Genomic DNA, 15,135 nt, shown 5'->3' with positions numbered 1-15,135 from the left:
CTGAAACCATAATATAGCTGCACATATCAGGGTCAATATGGTTACCAGATAAGCTATCACCACAGGTGCAGAGAGCAGGGGAAATGTACAGTTAGAAATGAACTTTTCTGACGAACCAAAAAAAAACGTGCAGTGACATTCCACTTCTTTCGTCAGCAAAGTGAAGACTCAGGTAAGGCACATCTTCTCACGCAGATACTCATGCTGGACCATAGGTAGTGGTTTGTTCAACATATCAGCAATTTGATCACGTGTAGGCACATACTGTAATGTCACAAAACCTTTTTTAACCAGTTGCCTTATGTTTTGATATCGGATGTCAATGTGTCTGGACCTTGAACCTGTAAAACGTGTTTCAGAAATATAAACCACAGATTCATTATCTTCCATCACAGTGATCGGTCGAATCGGATGTGTCCAGATATCTGTGACTAAAGCATCAAACCAGGTTAAAGAATTGCATGCATCAGACACACAAGCATACTCAGCTTCTATGAAGGAACAAGAAACAAAATTCTGTTTACGCCAGTAAACAGGAACTCCATTTAAGAACATCATGTAACCTGAAGTACTTTTCCGTGACTTCTTATCACTCGCCCAGTCTGAATCTGCATAACAACATAAGTCTGCATAATCAGTATGTGTTGGTTCCAACAACAACTTCATGTCTTTTGTGTGTTTTAGATACCTCAATAACTTTTTAACACATGTCCAATGAAACTGTTTTGCCTTACCTACTTGTCGTGATAAAAGATTAACGCTAAGCGCAATGTCGGGTCTAGTCCAACTACTAATATACAGCAGCGACCCAATGACTGAGCGATATAGTGTTTGATCTTCGAACTCAGGACTTGGTTCATGTGCCAAATTGTGAAAATCGGTTTGCATGGGTATACTCACAGGCTTAGCGTCCTCCATGTTGCAGTGATGTAACAGTTGTTCAATCTTCTCTTCTTGTGTGAGACTAAACCCCTTCTGAGTTTTGACAATTTGAACACCTAAATAAGTGTTAATACATCCTAAAGACTTCAATGTGAAAAACTGTTGTAACGCTTTAGCAAAAACCTCACTCATCTGCTTATTTGGACCAATATAAACAATATCATCGACATAAACAAGAATTATCTCATACCTATTACCAGATCTTTTAGTAAACACGCATTCATCTGTTTCGGACTTAATAAAGCCCATTGAATTTAGTTTGTCAGAAAGACATGAGTACCACATTAAACCAGACTGTTTCAGACCATAAAGACTTTTGTGTAGAAACCAGGTATCCCCTTCTTGCTGTCGGAAACCTGGAGGACCTTTCACGTAGATGTCCTCGTCAAGATCAGCATGTAGATAAGCCGTTTCAACATCAAACTGGAAAACGTCTAGGCCAAGGAAAATCGTAGTGGCTAAGGCGATTTTCACACTCTCAGTCCGCACTGTGGGTGAGTATGTATTTGTAGAGTCCTCAGGATAACGTTGAGCGAAACCCTGGGCTACGAGTCTAGCCTTGTACAACGACTCACCATTCGGCTTCTTTTTGATCCTGTAGACCCATCGAGTACCAATAACTTTCTTGTTTGCTGGAGGGCTTGCAGGCGTAAACACTTGAAGTTTCTTTAGACTGTCCATTTCAGCCTGCATTGCCTCAAACCATTTATCTTGCTCTGATTCAGGAAGATGTTTGATCTGTGTGAACTTCTCAGGTGGAAGTGTAACATTACAAATCAAAGGTACAGGTGTTTTTGTTACTTGCCACGAATAACATTTTGGAGGGATTCCCTTGGAACGTCTTGGACCTCTTGGAACGTCTCGGAACAACTGTCCATTCTTCTTCCGTGTCATCCTCGTCTTCATCATCATCATCAGCGGCAGCATCAGCAGCTTTGCAAAACGGAACAGTAGGTTGAGAAGAACTCGTGGGAGGGACAACCTCCTGTGGATATTGATCATCAGGTTGCGTGGCATCAGCAGCACTATCTCTAGGAAAATAAACTCCAGGATCGTTCGAATGAATCCTGGACCAGTCAGCATCTTCCTCAAAAGTAGCAGTTTGTGAAACCACAATAACATGATGAGAGTCAATGTATTTGCTCCATTTTGAATTATCATCAATACCCATAAATCTCATCCTTTTTGCTGCAGGACCCCCTTTCTTTTTTTGGGCTAAGGCAGGGGTCGGCAACCTGAAAAAGCAAAAGAGCCACTGGGAACCGGTTCCATCACACATAAAAAAAAGCGGGAGCCACGTGCGTGTGTCCATGCATGTGCATGCGCAATAAAACATTTTGCGCATGTGCAAAACATTTTGTTTCTTGCACGTGCGCGGATGCGCGCGCACGATTGCCACTTTTTTATGTGTGATGGAACCGGTTGCGCGGTGGCGACGGCCTGTTTGCAGAGCCGACATTAATCTGGCACCCAAATGGTCACCTCCTTATTGTGACGCCATCTTTCAACCACCCACATAAAATTTTTTGGCAAAGCTTCCGTAATCTTAGAAATACAGGGAGAAAGAAAAGCAACACAGAGCGTGAGCCTTTTCTTTTTTCTTTACAAGAAAACATCCTGTTGTTAAAGTGCTCTTTTCCCCACGACATAAAAGCCCAAACCTTACAAACTGGCAGCCCTCCTCCATTGCATCAGCTCTCCACACAGCCTAGTATTGTGCTGATTAATTTAAAAAGTCCCGGAGAGTTCCGAGGAACTTGCTCCCCAACTTCGACATTTTCCCATTTCGACAAAATGGCAGAACCCCACCCCTCTTCTTGGTGCCATTCGATGCTTTAATAACTATGAGAAAGGCAGAAATTTAGCACGATCAGCCCTCAGGCAGCGCTGGCTGCCCCATTATTTCTGCCTCCCACGCACCAGAAAGAACACAACGGGCGAGACTGGGTGGAGGGGGGTGGCAGAGATACGACAAACCCTTGAAAGAAGCCCGATTCCCTTTTCCTTACCCGTCGTGATCGCGGCCTCGGTCACCGAAGCCCAAGCAGAAAAAGGGGACCTCTGTGCGCGACTACATGAAGGTTAGCACTGAGAGGCCCAACCGTGCCTACTCTGAACTTTCCTGCTGCTTTGTGACTATAAAAAGAACTCCCGGGACTTAATTTTCCCAGCTTAACAGCCGACGGGTTTGGTTTTTCTGGAGCCTCTGAGAGCCGAGTCGCGTCAGGAACTGCTTGGTGCTCATTAAAAAGCAAACCAGCCTTTCTTCTCCGGCCTCTTAAACGCGATGAAATACGGAAGTGCAAGTCCATAGCATTTCCGTTGCCATTGCTTAGTTCAGCGCCACATTTTGAGTGGAAGAATTGCCCAGTTTCCTTAGAAACTGGCAAGTTATGTGTGCTCTGCAATATGTAGAGTTTAGTAACGGGCCGCGGCAACTTTCCAAAGGGCAGCATTGCCGCCCATTCGGAGAGGTGCGCGCGCACCTCCACCCGAACGGGCGGTGGTGCCACCCGTTTACAGACCTGCTGCCGTGGCCCGTTTGCAGAGCTACCGCCTTTGGAGGAAGGCGGCAGCTCTGCAAATGGGCAGCAGCAGCTTTCCCAACGAGCGGCGCCACTGCCCGTTCGGGCGGAGGTGCGCACACACCTCTCCAAACCTTTAGAGAGGTGCGCGCACACCTCCGCCTGTTCGGAGAGGTGCGCACGCACCTCTCCAAATGGGCAGTGCCACTCTCCATTTGGAGAGGTGCGCGCGCACCACTGCCCGTTCGAAGAGGTGTGCGCACACCGGGCGACTGGGAGCTGCAGGAGACAGTTCAAACAGCCGCATGCGGCTCCGGAGCCGCGGGTTGCCAACCCGTGGGCTAAGGGAATATTCACACTAGCGTATGAACCAAAAATATGGAGATGTGAGAGATCAGGCTTGTGTCCATACAACATGAAATAAGGGGTTTAACCAGTTGCCTTATGTTTTGATATCAGATGTCAATGTGTCTGGACCTTGAACCTGTAAAACATGTTTCAGAAATATATACCACAGATTCATTATCTTCCAACACAGTGATCGGTCGAATCGGATGTGTCCAGATATCTGTGACTAAAGCATCAAACCAGGTTAAAGAATTGCATGCATCAGACACACAAGCATACTCAGCTTCTGTAGAGGAACAAGAAACAAAATTCTGTTTATGCACATGCCAGTAAACAGGACATTCATTTAAGAACATCATGTAACCTGAAGTACTTTTCTGTGACTTCTTATCACTCGCCCAATCTGAATCTGCATAACTCTGCATAAACTGTAAGTTAAGGAGAAGTGGGTGGAGGGGCACAGTAGCTGTGTCCTTGCTGATTGGACCCTCTTTGCTTTTAAACTGCCAGAGGCTGCTGGGAAAAGCTACAAAATTGTAAGTTAAGGAGAAGTGGGTGGAGAGGCACAGTAGCTGTGTTCTTGCTGATTGAACCCTCTTTGCTTTTAAACTGCCAGAGGCTGCTGGGAAAAGCTACAAAAGTGTAAGTTAAGGAGAAGTGGGTGGAGGGGCACAGTTGCTGTGTCCTTGCTGATTGGACCCTCTTTGTTTTTAAACTGCCAGAGGCTGCTGGGAAAAGCTACAAAAGTGTAAGTTAAGGAGAAGTGGGTGGAGGGGCACAGTAGCTGTGTCCTTGCTGATTGGACCCTCTTTGCTTTTAAACTGCCAGAGGCTGCTGGGAAAAGCTACAAAACTGTAAGTTAAGGAGAAGTGGGTGGAGGGGCACAGTAGCTGTGTCCTTGCTGATTGGACCCTCTTTGATTTTAAACTGCCAGAGGCTGCTGGGAAAAGCTACAAAAGTGTAAGTTAAGGAGAAGTGGGTGGAGGGGCACAGTAGCGGCACGAGCGCTGTTGTCATCTCAAAATCTGTGCAGTCAATTTTCTCTGTTAGGGAATGTGGTACCCAGAAGCTCACTCAGGTCACAGTGTCCCTCTGAAAGCCCTAATTAAGGAATGCAGATAAACGAACCACCTCATTTGATTTATGGGGTGATCATGAAGTGAACTCAAATGATGTTGGTTGAAGTAACCCTCAAGAGAGAAGGTTTTTGAAAGAGATCTGTTTGTTCAGAACTTGTTGGTCCATTTAAATCATGAATAAAAATGATCATTTGCCCAATCATACCGGTGGAAATGTCAAGGTATAAATCACCTTAGTAGAGGGTGAAGGACTGTGCTTCAGAGGATGCATGATGTGCATGAAGGAAGGAAATAAAACACGACGCATAATCTTACTAAATACCTTTTAATTACAAAAAACTAAATATATATTATAAAGAGAGCTAGCTGACTACATCCTAACGTAACAGACAGTAACAGGAAAGTGAAAGACAATAAAAGAGTAACTGTGAGAAACGTTTTTCAGACATGCGCACAAAACAGTCTGAAACCATAACATAGCTGCACATATGAGGGTCACTATGGTTACCAGATAAGCTATCACCACAGGTGCAGAGAGCAGGGGAAATGTACAGTTAGAAATGAACTTTTCTGACGAACCAAAAAAAACGTGCAGTGACAAAATGATATAAGAGAAGGCATCGAGGTGTACCCGTCACCTACAGTTAAAAGAACTACAGGGCAATATAGACCTCACGGAGCAAGAACAAAGCAAATTAAGCTTTAAGACAATTTTCTTTGGCCAGATAGTGAAAAAAAATCCCATCTCTGTTCTCAGGACCTTTCCACCATGGAAACGATACTGGGCCAAACCCTGTGGATATTGGCATTTTACTTTTGCATTTCAGTCACATTGTTGTTCCTCGGGTGGATCCTTCACTGTAACATCATCGGCATGCATATCCCGCCAGGAATCAGCCAGGGGACAAAACTGCGCCTTCTCTTTTCGTCTGTGAGAATTGTTATGGAACTGGTAAGTGTCTGCCTTTGGATTCCAGCTTTGCTTTCAGTTGGTTTGCCTGAATGGCACAATCCTACACTTGGTGTGCCTGAGGATCCACCAGCAAGCTCAGAGAGCACCAAGGATCCCTCCTTTCAATGCTGAGCTCCAAATATTCTCGTTTATTAGAACTCACTCTGGATAGCATCTAAACAAATCCTTTGTGCATTATCATTTGTTTTCTTTCTTGTCTTTCGCCTGTGCAGGCCACGATTCTCGATAAACTTGGCATCTGCCCTGAATTTGCGATATGGAATCTCCTTGTGGATGGAATACCCATAAGGAAACCGTCTGACTTGATCGTCAAGGAAGTGCTTTTTGACAGAGTGCCGGTGGTGGTCTGTTGTCCCAAAGGAGCAAGTCCAGAGAACAGACGAGGACTTGTCTGGATCCACGGAGGAGCAGGCCTGCTTGGAACCCCCCGTAGGTTTTCCAAATAATTGTTTGATTGATGTACCCTGATTCTTCTGCAGCACGCCAAGGACCAAATGGGAAAAATGCATGTGCTCAGATAAAAACCTACACGTTAGGGGTGGGAGAAATGGGACGTTCTCATCTGAAGATCAATTCAACCAATTCTTTGTGGTATTTCAGAAGGCCACAGAAGGCTGTGCGACTTCATTGCCCGGAAAACTGACACTGTGGTCATATTAATTGGGTAAGTGAGCTCAGGTTGACTTGTGTCACAGAAGGCACAAAATCCAACTGCCATAACCTCTCTCTCTCTCTAGACCAGGGGTGTCAAACTGCTGGCCCGCGGGCCGGATGCGTCACCAGGAAACCATGCCCACCCCATTGCCAACAATGGCGAAAAGGCTCCGATACGTTGCGCGACATCACGTGACGTCGCGAGTTTGACATGTCTGCTCTAGACAGTCTACTAAAATGCTGACAGCCACAAGGAAACAACAAGGATGCAGCGGGTTACTTCAGAGTAGTTTCCAGAATTACAGGTAGTCCTCGACTTACAATCACAACGGAGCCCAAAATTTCTGTTGCTTTGTGAGACCGTTGTTAAGTGAGCTTTGCCCCATTTTATGACCTGTCTTGCCACAGTTGTTAAGTGAATCAGTGCAATTGTTACGTTAGTAACGCAGTTGTTAACTGAATCCCACTGACCTAGCTTGTCAGAGGGTCACAAAAGGGGATCACGTGAGCCTGAGACACCGCAACTGTCATAAATATCAGTTGCCAGGCACCCTAAGTTTGATCATGTGAACACAGGGATGCTACAACGGTCATGTGAAAATGGTCATAAGTCACTTTTTCGAAGTGGTGTTGTAATGTTGAACAGTTATTAAATGAACTGTTGTAAGTCGAGGACTGCCTCTATTGGTTGTTGCATGCTGCCCAGTCTTTTTGGGGTGGGCAGCTATGATATATTCATCATAATAATAGGAATGCCAATGCATTTGAAAGGTTGTGTTTTGACTCACTGTTGCTTCAGATACCCCTTGGCGCCAGAGCATCCCTTTCCAGCTCAACAACTCAGCTGCTACACTGCCGTATCACATTTTCTGAAGAATGCGCAGGACTACGGAGTGGACCCTAAACGGATCGTGCTGGCTGGCGACAGCAGCGGAAGCACACTTGTTGCCAGCACTGCTCAGCAACTTGTGATGAAAAAGGACGTTCCACAGCCCCGGGCCCAGATGCTACTGTATCCTTTCCTACAAAGTCTGGATTTCAATTTACCTTCTTACCAGCAAAACCATTCTATTCCCCTCTTACTCAAGAAAGATGCTGTTCGTCTTGGCACAGTTTATCTCTTGGGAACCAGTGCCGGGGTCAATGAAATTATGGCCAATGCCCATATACCGCAGGAAGTCAGGGCAAAGTATCAGAAATGGATCAGTGCGGAACATATTCCGGAGGAATTTAAAGGCCGGGGTTACGTACCGTTTGTACCTGGTCCGTTTTCAGAAGATCTTTTCAAAAAATCCAAAGGAGTTTTTGACCCCATGTTTTCTCCGCTCCTGGCGGAAGACGCCATCATCCAGCAGTTTCCAGAGACTTTCCTTTTAACCTGCGAATACGACATTTTCCGAGATGATGGCTTGCTCTATAAGAAGAGGCTGGAAGACAACGGTGTGCCTGTCACCTGGCATCACCTCAAGGATGGATTCCATGGGATCACCTTGCTGATAGATATGGGACCAATACAGTTTCCTGGTACGAGGAAGAGTATAAATAGTGTAATCCAATTCCTAGAACGATTCTAGAAATCCAAGAGCCTCATTCTTCTGCCTTGTTCATCTGGCCCTTGCCTTACAGATCTTGATTTGAAGAGGTGATACCCTATAATTTCATCCATCTGTCCTGCTTAACTGACCTGAAGATGGTCCACCATCTCTTTGAAGAGACACATCCTTGCCCTCTCCGGCTCGTTCATAGCCCACCACTCAAGTAGCCTGGTGTCAGGCTGTGCCAGGAAACTGTGGTTTTCCCTCTTACCCCAAAGCCAGAACTTCTATGCGGCACTGAGGCACAGTTGGGAGAGTTGCCAGATGTCTCCAGCACGGGCCCGATTGCTCTGAAGAGTAAACCTCTGGTCTTAATGACCGAACCAGGTTGGATCTTGCAACGTTGATCTGGGACGTGTATATGTGCCTTCATTTGTCATGGAAAACCCAGTGTAGCTCCTTCAGGAGGCCATTATTCCCACAGGCAGATAAAAAATTGAACAAAAAAGGGATTCACCCCAAAAAAGCTCTGGAGGCCTATTGTGCTAGCCCCCCTCACCCGTTGGCATAAGTTCTGTTTCCTAGCAGGACCTTGCCTTGAACCGTGCCTTCCTCTCATCTGTCACTGAAGAGGTGTTTCTCTCCAGCAAGACTGATGCAGTAAGATCTTAAGGGACCTCTCCTTGTTGACGCTTCCTGTATCCTCTTTCCTTGGTCCCTCTTTGCTTTAGCAGCAGGTGGTCCCGGGTTGCTGAGCTTCTAGGATAGTGACAGCTGACTTCATGTGAACCTTTTGAGCTTCAGTAAAGACTCAACAAACCCCAGTCTGTTTCATTCCTGTTTCGTTTCAGTTTCGTTTCTGCCCACCGCAAAAGGCAAGGGGAGAAAAGGGGAGGGTGGCGCACAGGCATGGCTATGTTGACAGAATGGGGCATGTGGTTCCATGTCGATACGATACAATACGATAACCTTTATTGTCATTGTCCCATACAGAACAACGAAATTGAAAAAACCGCATCAACCCCACAAAACCCAACAAAAACAACAAAATACATATCAACATACCACCCACCCCACATATACCTGCTGCCGGCATCAAGTTCCCTTCGTCCTGTGTGCTCCCACACAGGCAACACCCAGGGGGAGGGCCTTCTCTGTGGGCGCGCCTGCCCTCTGGAACCAGTTACCCATAGAGCTTAGGACTGCCCCTGATTTTCGTTCGTTCCGCCGGGACCTGAAGACCTGGCTCTTTGAGCTTTCCGGCCAGGACTGAGGATTTTTTTAATTTTTTAACTTATTGTAATTGGGTTTTTAATCAGAGTTATAGGGGTTTTAGATTTTAATTAAGGAAAATTTAATCTATTTTAATTGCTATTATTTTTTGTATTGTAATGTTGTTTTAATTGCCTTGTGAACCGCCATGGGTCCTATGGGAGAAGGGCGGTATATAAATTTAATAAATATAAATATATACACATTTAACCCCTAGAAACACTCTAACACTTTAAAAATTAAATACAGAAGTTCTCTCAGAAACTACATTCTGCTGCATTCAAGGCCAAAACCGCTTTTGGATAAAAACTATTTCTCAAGTGGCTGGTCCTGGTCTTTATGACCCTATACCTCCTTCTAAAAGGCAGAAGCTGAAAGAGATCATTTCCGGGGTGCGTGCAATCCTGCACAATCTCCACAGCTTTCTTATAACACCTGGAGGCATAAATTTGATCTAAAGTAGGAAGAGTACACCCAATTATTCTCTCCGCAGTCTTTACGACCCTGGACAGCATTGTTTTTTCCCTGACTGTACAACTCCCAAACCACACACACAGACCATAGGTTAACACACTCTCTATGGTACAGTGGTAGAATGCCAACAACGGGTCCTTTGAGAGATTATGCTTCCTGAGAATTCTCAAGAAGTATAACCTCTGCTGTGCTCTCTTCATCACAACTTTGGTGTTTGCTCCCCATGTCAGATCATCTCTTAACTGTTGGAAGGGCATGAACTAGCAAGCCCTTTGGGTGGGCAGAAGACTGCCAGCCCCTCATGAAACAGTGTGTGTGTGTGTGTGCACGCGCGTGTGTCCCTTTCCTCAGCTCCTCTGCGATCGGGGACTGCAGGGAAAAATGTCAGGGAATTGCACAGCCGGTGTCCAAATGGAGTCAGAGATGCTGACACAAACACATAGTTTTATATAAATAAATGTATTAATAGTAAATAAGATAATCAGGCAAATAGGAGCACGTCAGGTAAATCAACATATCATGAGGTAAATTACAGAGGGCACTCAGAGGAAAAAAGGCGGGAAACAAGGAACCTCCCCCTTTTCACTCAAGGCAACCAATCACAGCTTAGATTGCCTTGTGCAGTGGCCAGCCCTCTTCAACCAATCAGCTATAACTGCGTGTTCTGACTCATTGCCCAACCCTTAACTGCTCTAGCTATTAAATTAAATATCTTAACAAAGAAGAGGAAAATGTGGTGAGGAAGGATGAATCAAGCCCCAGATTAGACCTCAACCTGAATTAGGCAAAACAGCAACTGCCTGATCGGGCAAGCCAGGATGGGTCTGTGAAACCCCAGGTAGTCCTCGACTTACAAATGCAATTGAGCCCAAAATTTCTGTTCCTAAGTGAGACAGTTGTTAAGTGAATTTTGCCCCATTTTACAACCTCTCTTGCCATGTTTGTTACGTGGATCACTGCAGTTGTAAGTTAGTAACACGGTTGTTAAGTGAATCTAGTTTCCTCATTGACTTTGCTTGTCAGAAGTTCACAAGAGGTAATCGCCTGATTCCAGGACACTGCAACTGTCATAAATATGAACCATCTTGTCTAGTTTAATGAACAGAAGAACTAGGTGTCACATGAAAGCAGTCTTCCAGTATTTCAAGGGAGGGAAGAGTGAGTCAATCTACTGTATTCTCCAAAGCACCAGAAGGCTGGACAAGAAGCTAAGGATGGAAACTAACCAAAGAGAGAAGCAACCTAGAACTAAGGAGAAATTTCTGGACTGTTAGAACAATTAATCAGTGGAACAACCTGCCTCCAGAATCTGTGGATGCTCCAACAGTGGAAGTTTTTAAGAAGAGACTGGACAGCCATTTATCTGAAATGGTAAAAGGCAGAGGTCCCCAATCTTTTGGGCTCCAGCGACTGGTTCCATGGAGAGAGGTTTTTCCGTGGACCGGAGGAGGCGTGGTTTTGTGTGCTGCCTGCATCCCACGGATGGGGCTTTGCCTGTTTGTGTGGCCCAGTTGCTGGCATGCTGTAGCCCGGTACCGATCCACAATACAGGTCCACAATACTGGTCCACAGTACCTGTCCACAATCCACTGGATGTCTGTTTCAACATTTTTATCCTTATTTGATATTTCTTCCTAGAAAGACATTTGTATGGATGAAGGTTATGTAGGTAGTCCTTGACTTACAACAGTTCATTTAGTGACTGTTCAAAGTAACAAAGGAACTGAAAAAAGTGACATGACCATTTTTCACCGTTTTGAACTTTGCTGAATCCCCATAGTCACGTGATCAAATTTCATGATGCTTAACAATTGACTCAGATTTATGACGGTTGCAGTGTCCCAGAGTCATGTGATTACCTTTTGCAATCTTCTGACAAGCAAAGTCCATGGGGAAGCCAAATTCACTGAACAACCAGGTAACTGACTTAGCAACTGCAGTGATTCACTTAACAACTGTGGCAAAAAGTGTCATAAAATGGGGCAAAATTCACTTAACAAATGTCTCACTTAGCAATGGAAATTTTTGGCTGAATTGTGGTTGTACGTTGAGGGCGGCCTGTGGATCACAAATTCCTTTCTTCATTTGTAGGCTTCATTGTTTAGCTCATATCCTTATTTCATGGTTCTGTTCACAAATCTTACTGTAGGCTGGTGATTACCTATAAGGCCCTAAATGGCATGGGTCCGGATTACTTACGGGAGCACCTGCTGCCGGCGTCAACTTCCCTTCATCCTGTGCGCTCCCACAGAGAGGACCTCCTCAGGGTGCCGTCGGTCAGAGAGTGTCGGCTGGCGGCCCCCAGGGGGAGAGCATTCTCTGTGGGCGTGCCAGCCCTTTGGAATCAATTACCGGTTGAGCTCCGGATGGCTCCCGACCTTCGCTCTTTCCACCGTGATCTGAAAACTTACTTATTTGAACAAGCCGGCCTGATCTAATGGGTTTGGGGTATTTTTAATTTTTAATTATTTATTGTTAGGGCTAGATTAATTTAGTCTTATTTTTAATTTTTGTATGTTGTATTTTTATTGCCCTGTACACCGCCCTGAGTCCTTCGGGAGAAGGGCGGTATAGAAATTAAGTTAAATTAAATTAATTAAATAAATAAATTTCCTGGATCTATTTTTTTCCCTTTTTAGAATATGGGAACTACATCAGCTCTCTTCCAGTCCTCTGGTAGTTCCCCAGTGGTGCAGGATCTTTGAAAAATATAGTTCAGTGGTTCTGAGATCACGTCTGCCAGTTCCTTGAGAATCTTGAGGTGTAATCCATCTGGTCCTGGTGATTTGAACTCGTCTAGGCTGGACAGGTGCTCGCTTATCATTTTCTGGCCTATCTTAACTTGCGTTTCTATTCTGTTTTTTATGGCACTGGTTTGGGTAGGTTGGACTGTTTTTTCCCTTTGTGTAAAGACAGATGCAAAAAACGAGTTAAATAGTTCTGCTTTCTCCCTGTTGCTTGTCACCTTCTTGCCACTTTCACCCACTAATGGACCAATCATTTCCTTCACTTTTTTTTCTTATATGTTGAAAGAAGCTTTTTTTTGTTATTTTTGACTTTGGTCGCAAGCCTTAGTTCATTTTGAGCCTTAGCTTCCCTCACTTCATCTTTGCAGGCACGGGCTGTTTGCTGATATTCTGCCTTAGTTATGTGCCCCTCTTTCCACTTCTTATACTTGTCCTTTTTATCTTTCAGTTTATCAGAGAGTTCTTTATGCAGCCAAGCTGATATTTTTCTTCTTTGTTGGTATTGTGCTAGACTGGGCCTTTATTATCTCACTTTTCAAAATTTCCCAAGCTTCTTAAGTTGTTTTCCCCTTTAGGATTCTCATCCATGGAATTCTTCCCAAGGTCTCTCTAAGTTTATTGAAATTAGCTCTTTTAAAGTCCAAGACTCTAGTTTGGCTGTGTTCTATTGCTTGTTCTTCCATAATGTTGAATTCCAATATTTCATGATCGCTTCCCCCCAAGGTTCCTGTGGCTTCAACACTTTCTATCAAGATTTCCCTTATTAGATTCAGAACAGAATCTAATATCCAAAATACACATTTTATCTATTTGAATATGTTGTTGTTGTTGTTGTTGTTAGTTGTGAAGTCGTGTCCAACCCATCGCAACCCCATGAACAACGTTCCTCCAGGCCTTCCTGTCCTCTACCATCTTCTGGAGCTCATGCCTACTGCTTCAGTGACTCTATCCAGCCACCTCATTCTCCGTCATCCCCTTCTTCTCTTGCCCTCAACCTTTCCCAGCATTAGGCTCTTCTCCAGTGAGTCCTTCCTTTTCATTAGATGGCCAAAGTATTGAGTTTCAACTTCAGGATCTGACCTTCTAAAGAGCAGTCAGGGTTGATCTCCTCTAGGACTGACTGGTTTGATCGCCTTGCAGTCCAAGGGACTCGCAGGAGTCTTCTCCGGCACCATAGTTCAAAGGCCTCAATTTTTTGGCACTCAGCCTTTCTTATGGTCCAACTTTCACAGCCATACATTGCAACTGGAAAGACCATAGCCTTGACTATACGCGCTTTTGTTGGCAGGGTGATGTCTCTGCTTTTTAGTGTGTTGTCTAGATTTGCCATGGCTTTTCTCCCCAGGTGCAAATGTCTTTTAATTTCTTGGTTGCAGTCCCCGTAAGCGGTGATCTTGGAGCCCAGGAAAATTAAATCTGTCACTACCTCCATTTCTTCCCCATCTATTTGCCAGGAATTGAGAGGGCTGGATGCCATGATCTTGGTTTTCTTAATGTTAAGTTTCAAGCCAACTTTTGTACTCTCCTTCTTCACCCGCATCAAGAGGCTCTTTAGTTCCTCTTCACTTTCTGCCATTAGAATGGTATCATCTGCATATCTTAGGTTGTTGATATTTCTCCTGGTAATCTTAATTCCAACTTTTGATTCATTTAGCCCTGCCTTTCTCATGATGTACTCTGCATATAAGTTAAATAGGCAGGGCGACAGTATACAGCCTTCCCGGACTCTTATCCCAATTTTGAACCAATCAGTGGTTTCGTGTCCAGTTCTCACTGTTACTTCTTGACCCGCATATAGGTTCCGCATATAGGTTTCTCAAGAGACAAATAAGATGGTCTGGTACTCCCATCTCTTTGAGAACTTGCCACAATTTGTTGTGATCCACACAATCAAAGGCTTTAGCATAGCCAATGAAGCAGAAGCAGATGTTTTTCTGGAACTCCCTGGCTTTCTCCATGATCCAGTGTATGTTGGCAATTTAATTAATAATATGAAATTCCCTCTAATAAATCAAAACCCCAATTTTCCTCAGCCTTATTCTGGCTTTCTTCCTTTGCCAACTAGGCTTCCATATCAGTGCTTTTAGATCAAATAGATCTCTCTCTATTATTATTTATGTTATTTGAAATAAAGGAGACCATTTAATTGCCAGGTTTTTTTGGAAGAGCTAGTGCCCATTTGTATTCATTAAGTTGTCTCCCTATTATTCCAATTCACCATGACTGCCTTGATATGTTTATCTTCTATTCAATCTGTTCTTCTTCTTTCTCAAATTTCTTCTGATTTATATAGAAAGTCTTTTCCATTTTCAGTGTTGTCACTCCCTTTTCTGGCTTTTCCATTAACTGTATTTGTTGGTCAAGTGTCTTAATGTTTGATTGTTCCACTTCTTCTGTTATCTTCTGCATTGTTAGTTCTTAGGTTGTAGTCAAAGTTTGGGTATGTGTATCTACGCTGGCATCTTGATCTTTTATGTTAGGTCTTATTTTATCACAAGCTGAAAGAATGGTTTCGTGTATTGCTTTCAACATGGAAAGGACCTTTTCCTGGTCTTCATCCATCTCTTTCACATGTTTATAAATAGT

General features: G+C 44.2%; 1 protein-coding gene and 1 long non-coding RNA gene across 2 annotated transcripts in view; both read left to right on the top strand.

Annotated features, from left to right (window-relative positions):
• LOC310636547 overlaps positions 1 to 15,135 on the top strand; it is a 331,701-nt gene that overhangs the window by 172,848 nt on the left and 143,718 nt on the right. The window lies entirely within an intron of this gene.
• On the top strand, positions 5,769 to 8,095 carry LOC310633325 (arylacetamide deacetylase-like 4; the record flags this gene model as incomplete). The annotated part of the gene is made up of 4 exons (XM_083351028.1): positions 5,769 to 5,846; positions 6,080 to 6,296; positions 6,468 to 6,531; positions 7,321 to 8,095. The coding sequence occupies 4 exons, from the start codon at positions 5,769 to 5,771 to the stop codon at positions 8,093 to 8,095; spliced, it is 1,134 nt and encodes a 377-aa protein (XP_083207154.1).

Source organism: Vipera ursinii, assembly GCF_947247035.1.
Source record: "Vipera ursinii genome assembly, chromosome: 2".
In the NCBI taxonomy this organism is placed as follows: domain Eukaryota; kingdom Metazoa; phylum Chordata; class Lepidosauria; order Squamata; family Viperidae; genus Vipera; species Vipera ursinii.
The sequence above is the reverse complement of the archived record's forward strand: the minus strand, read 5'-3'. Positions and strand labels throughout refer to the sequence as shown.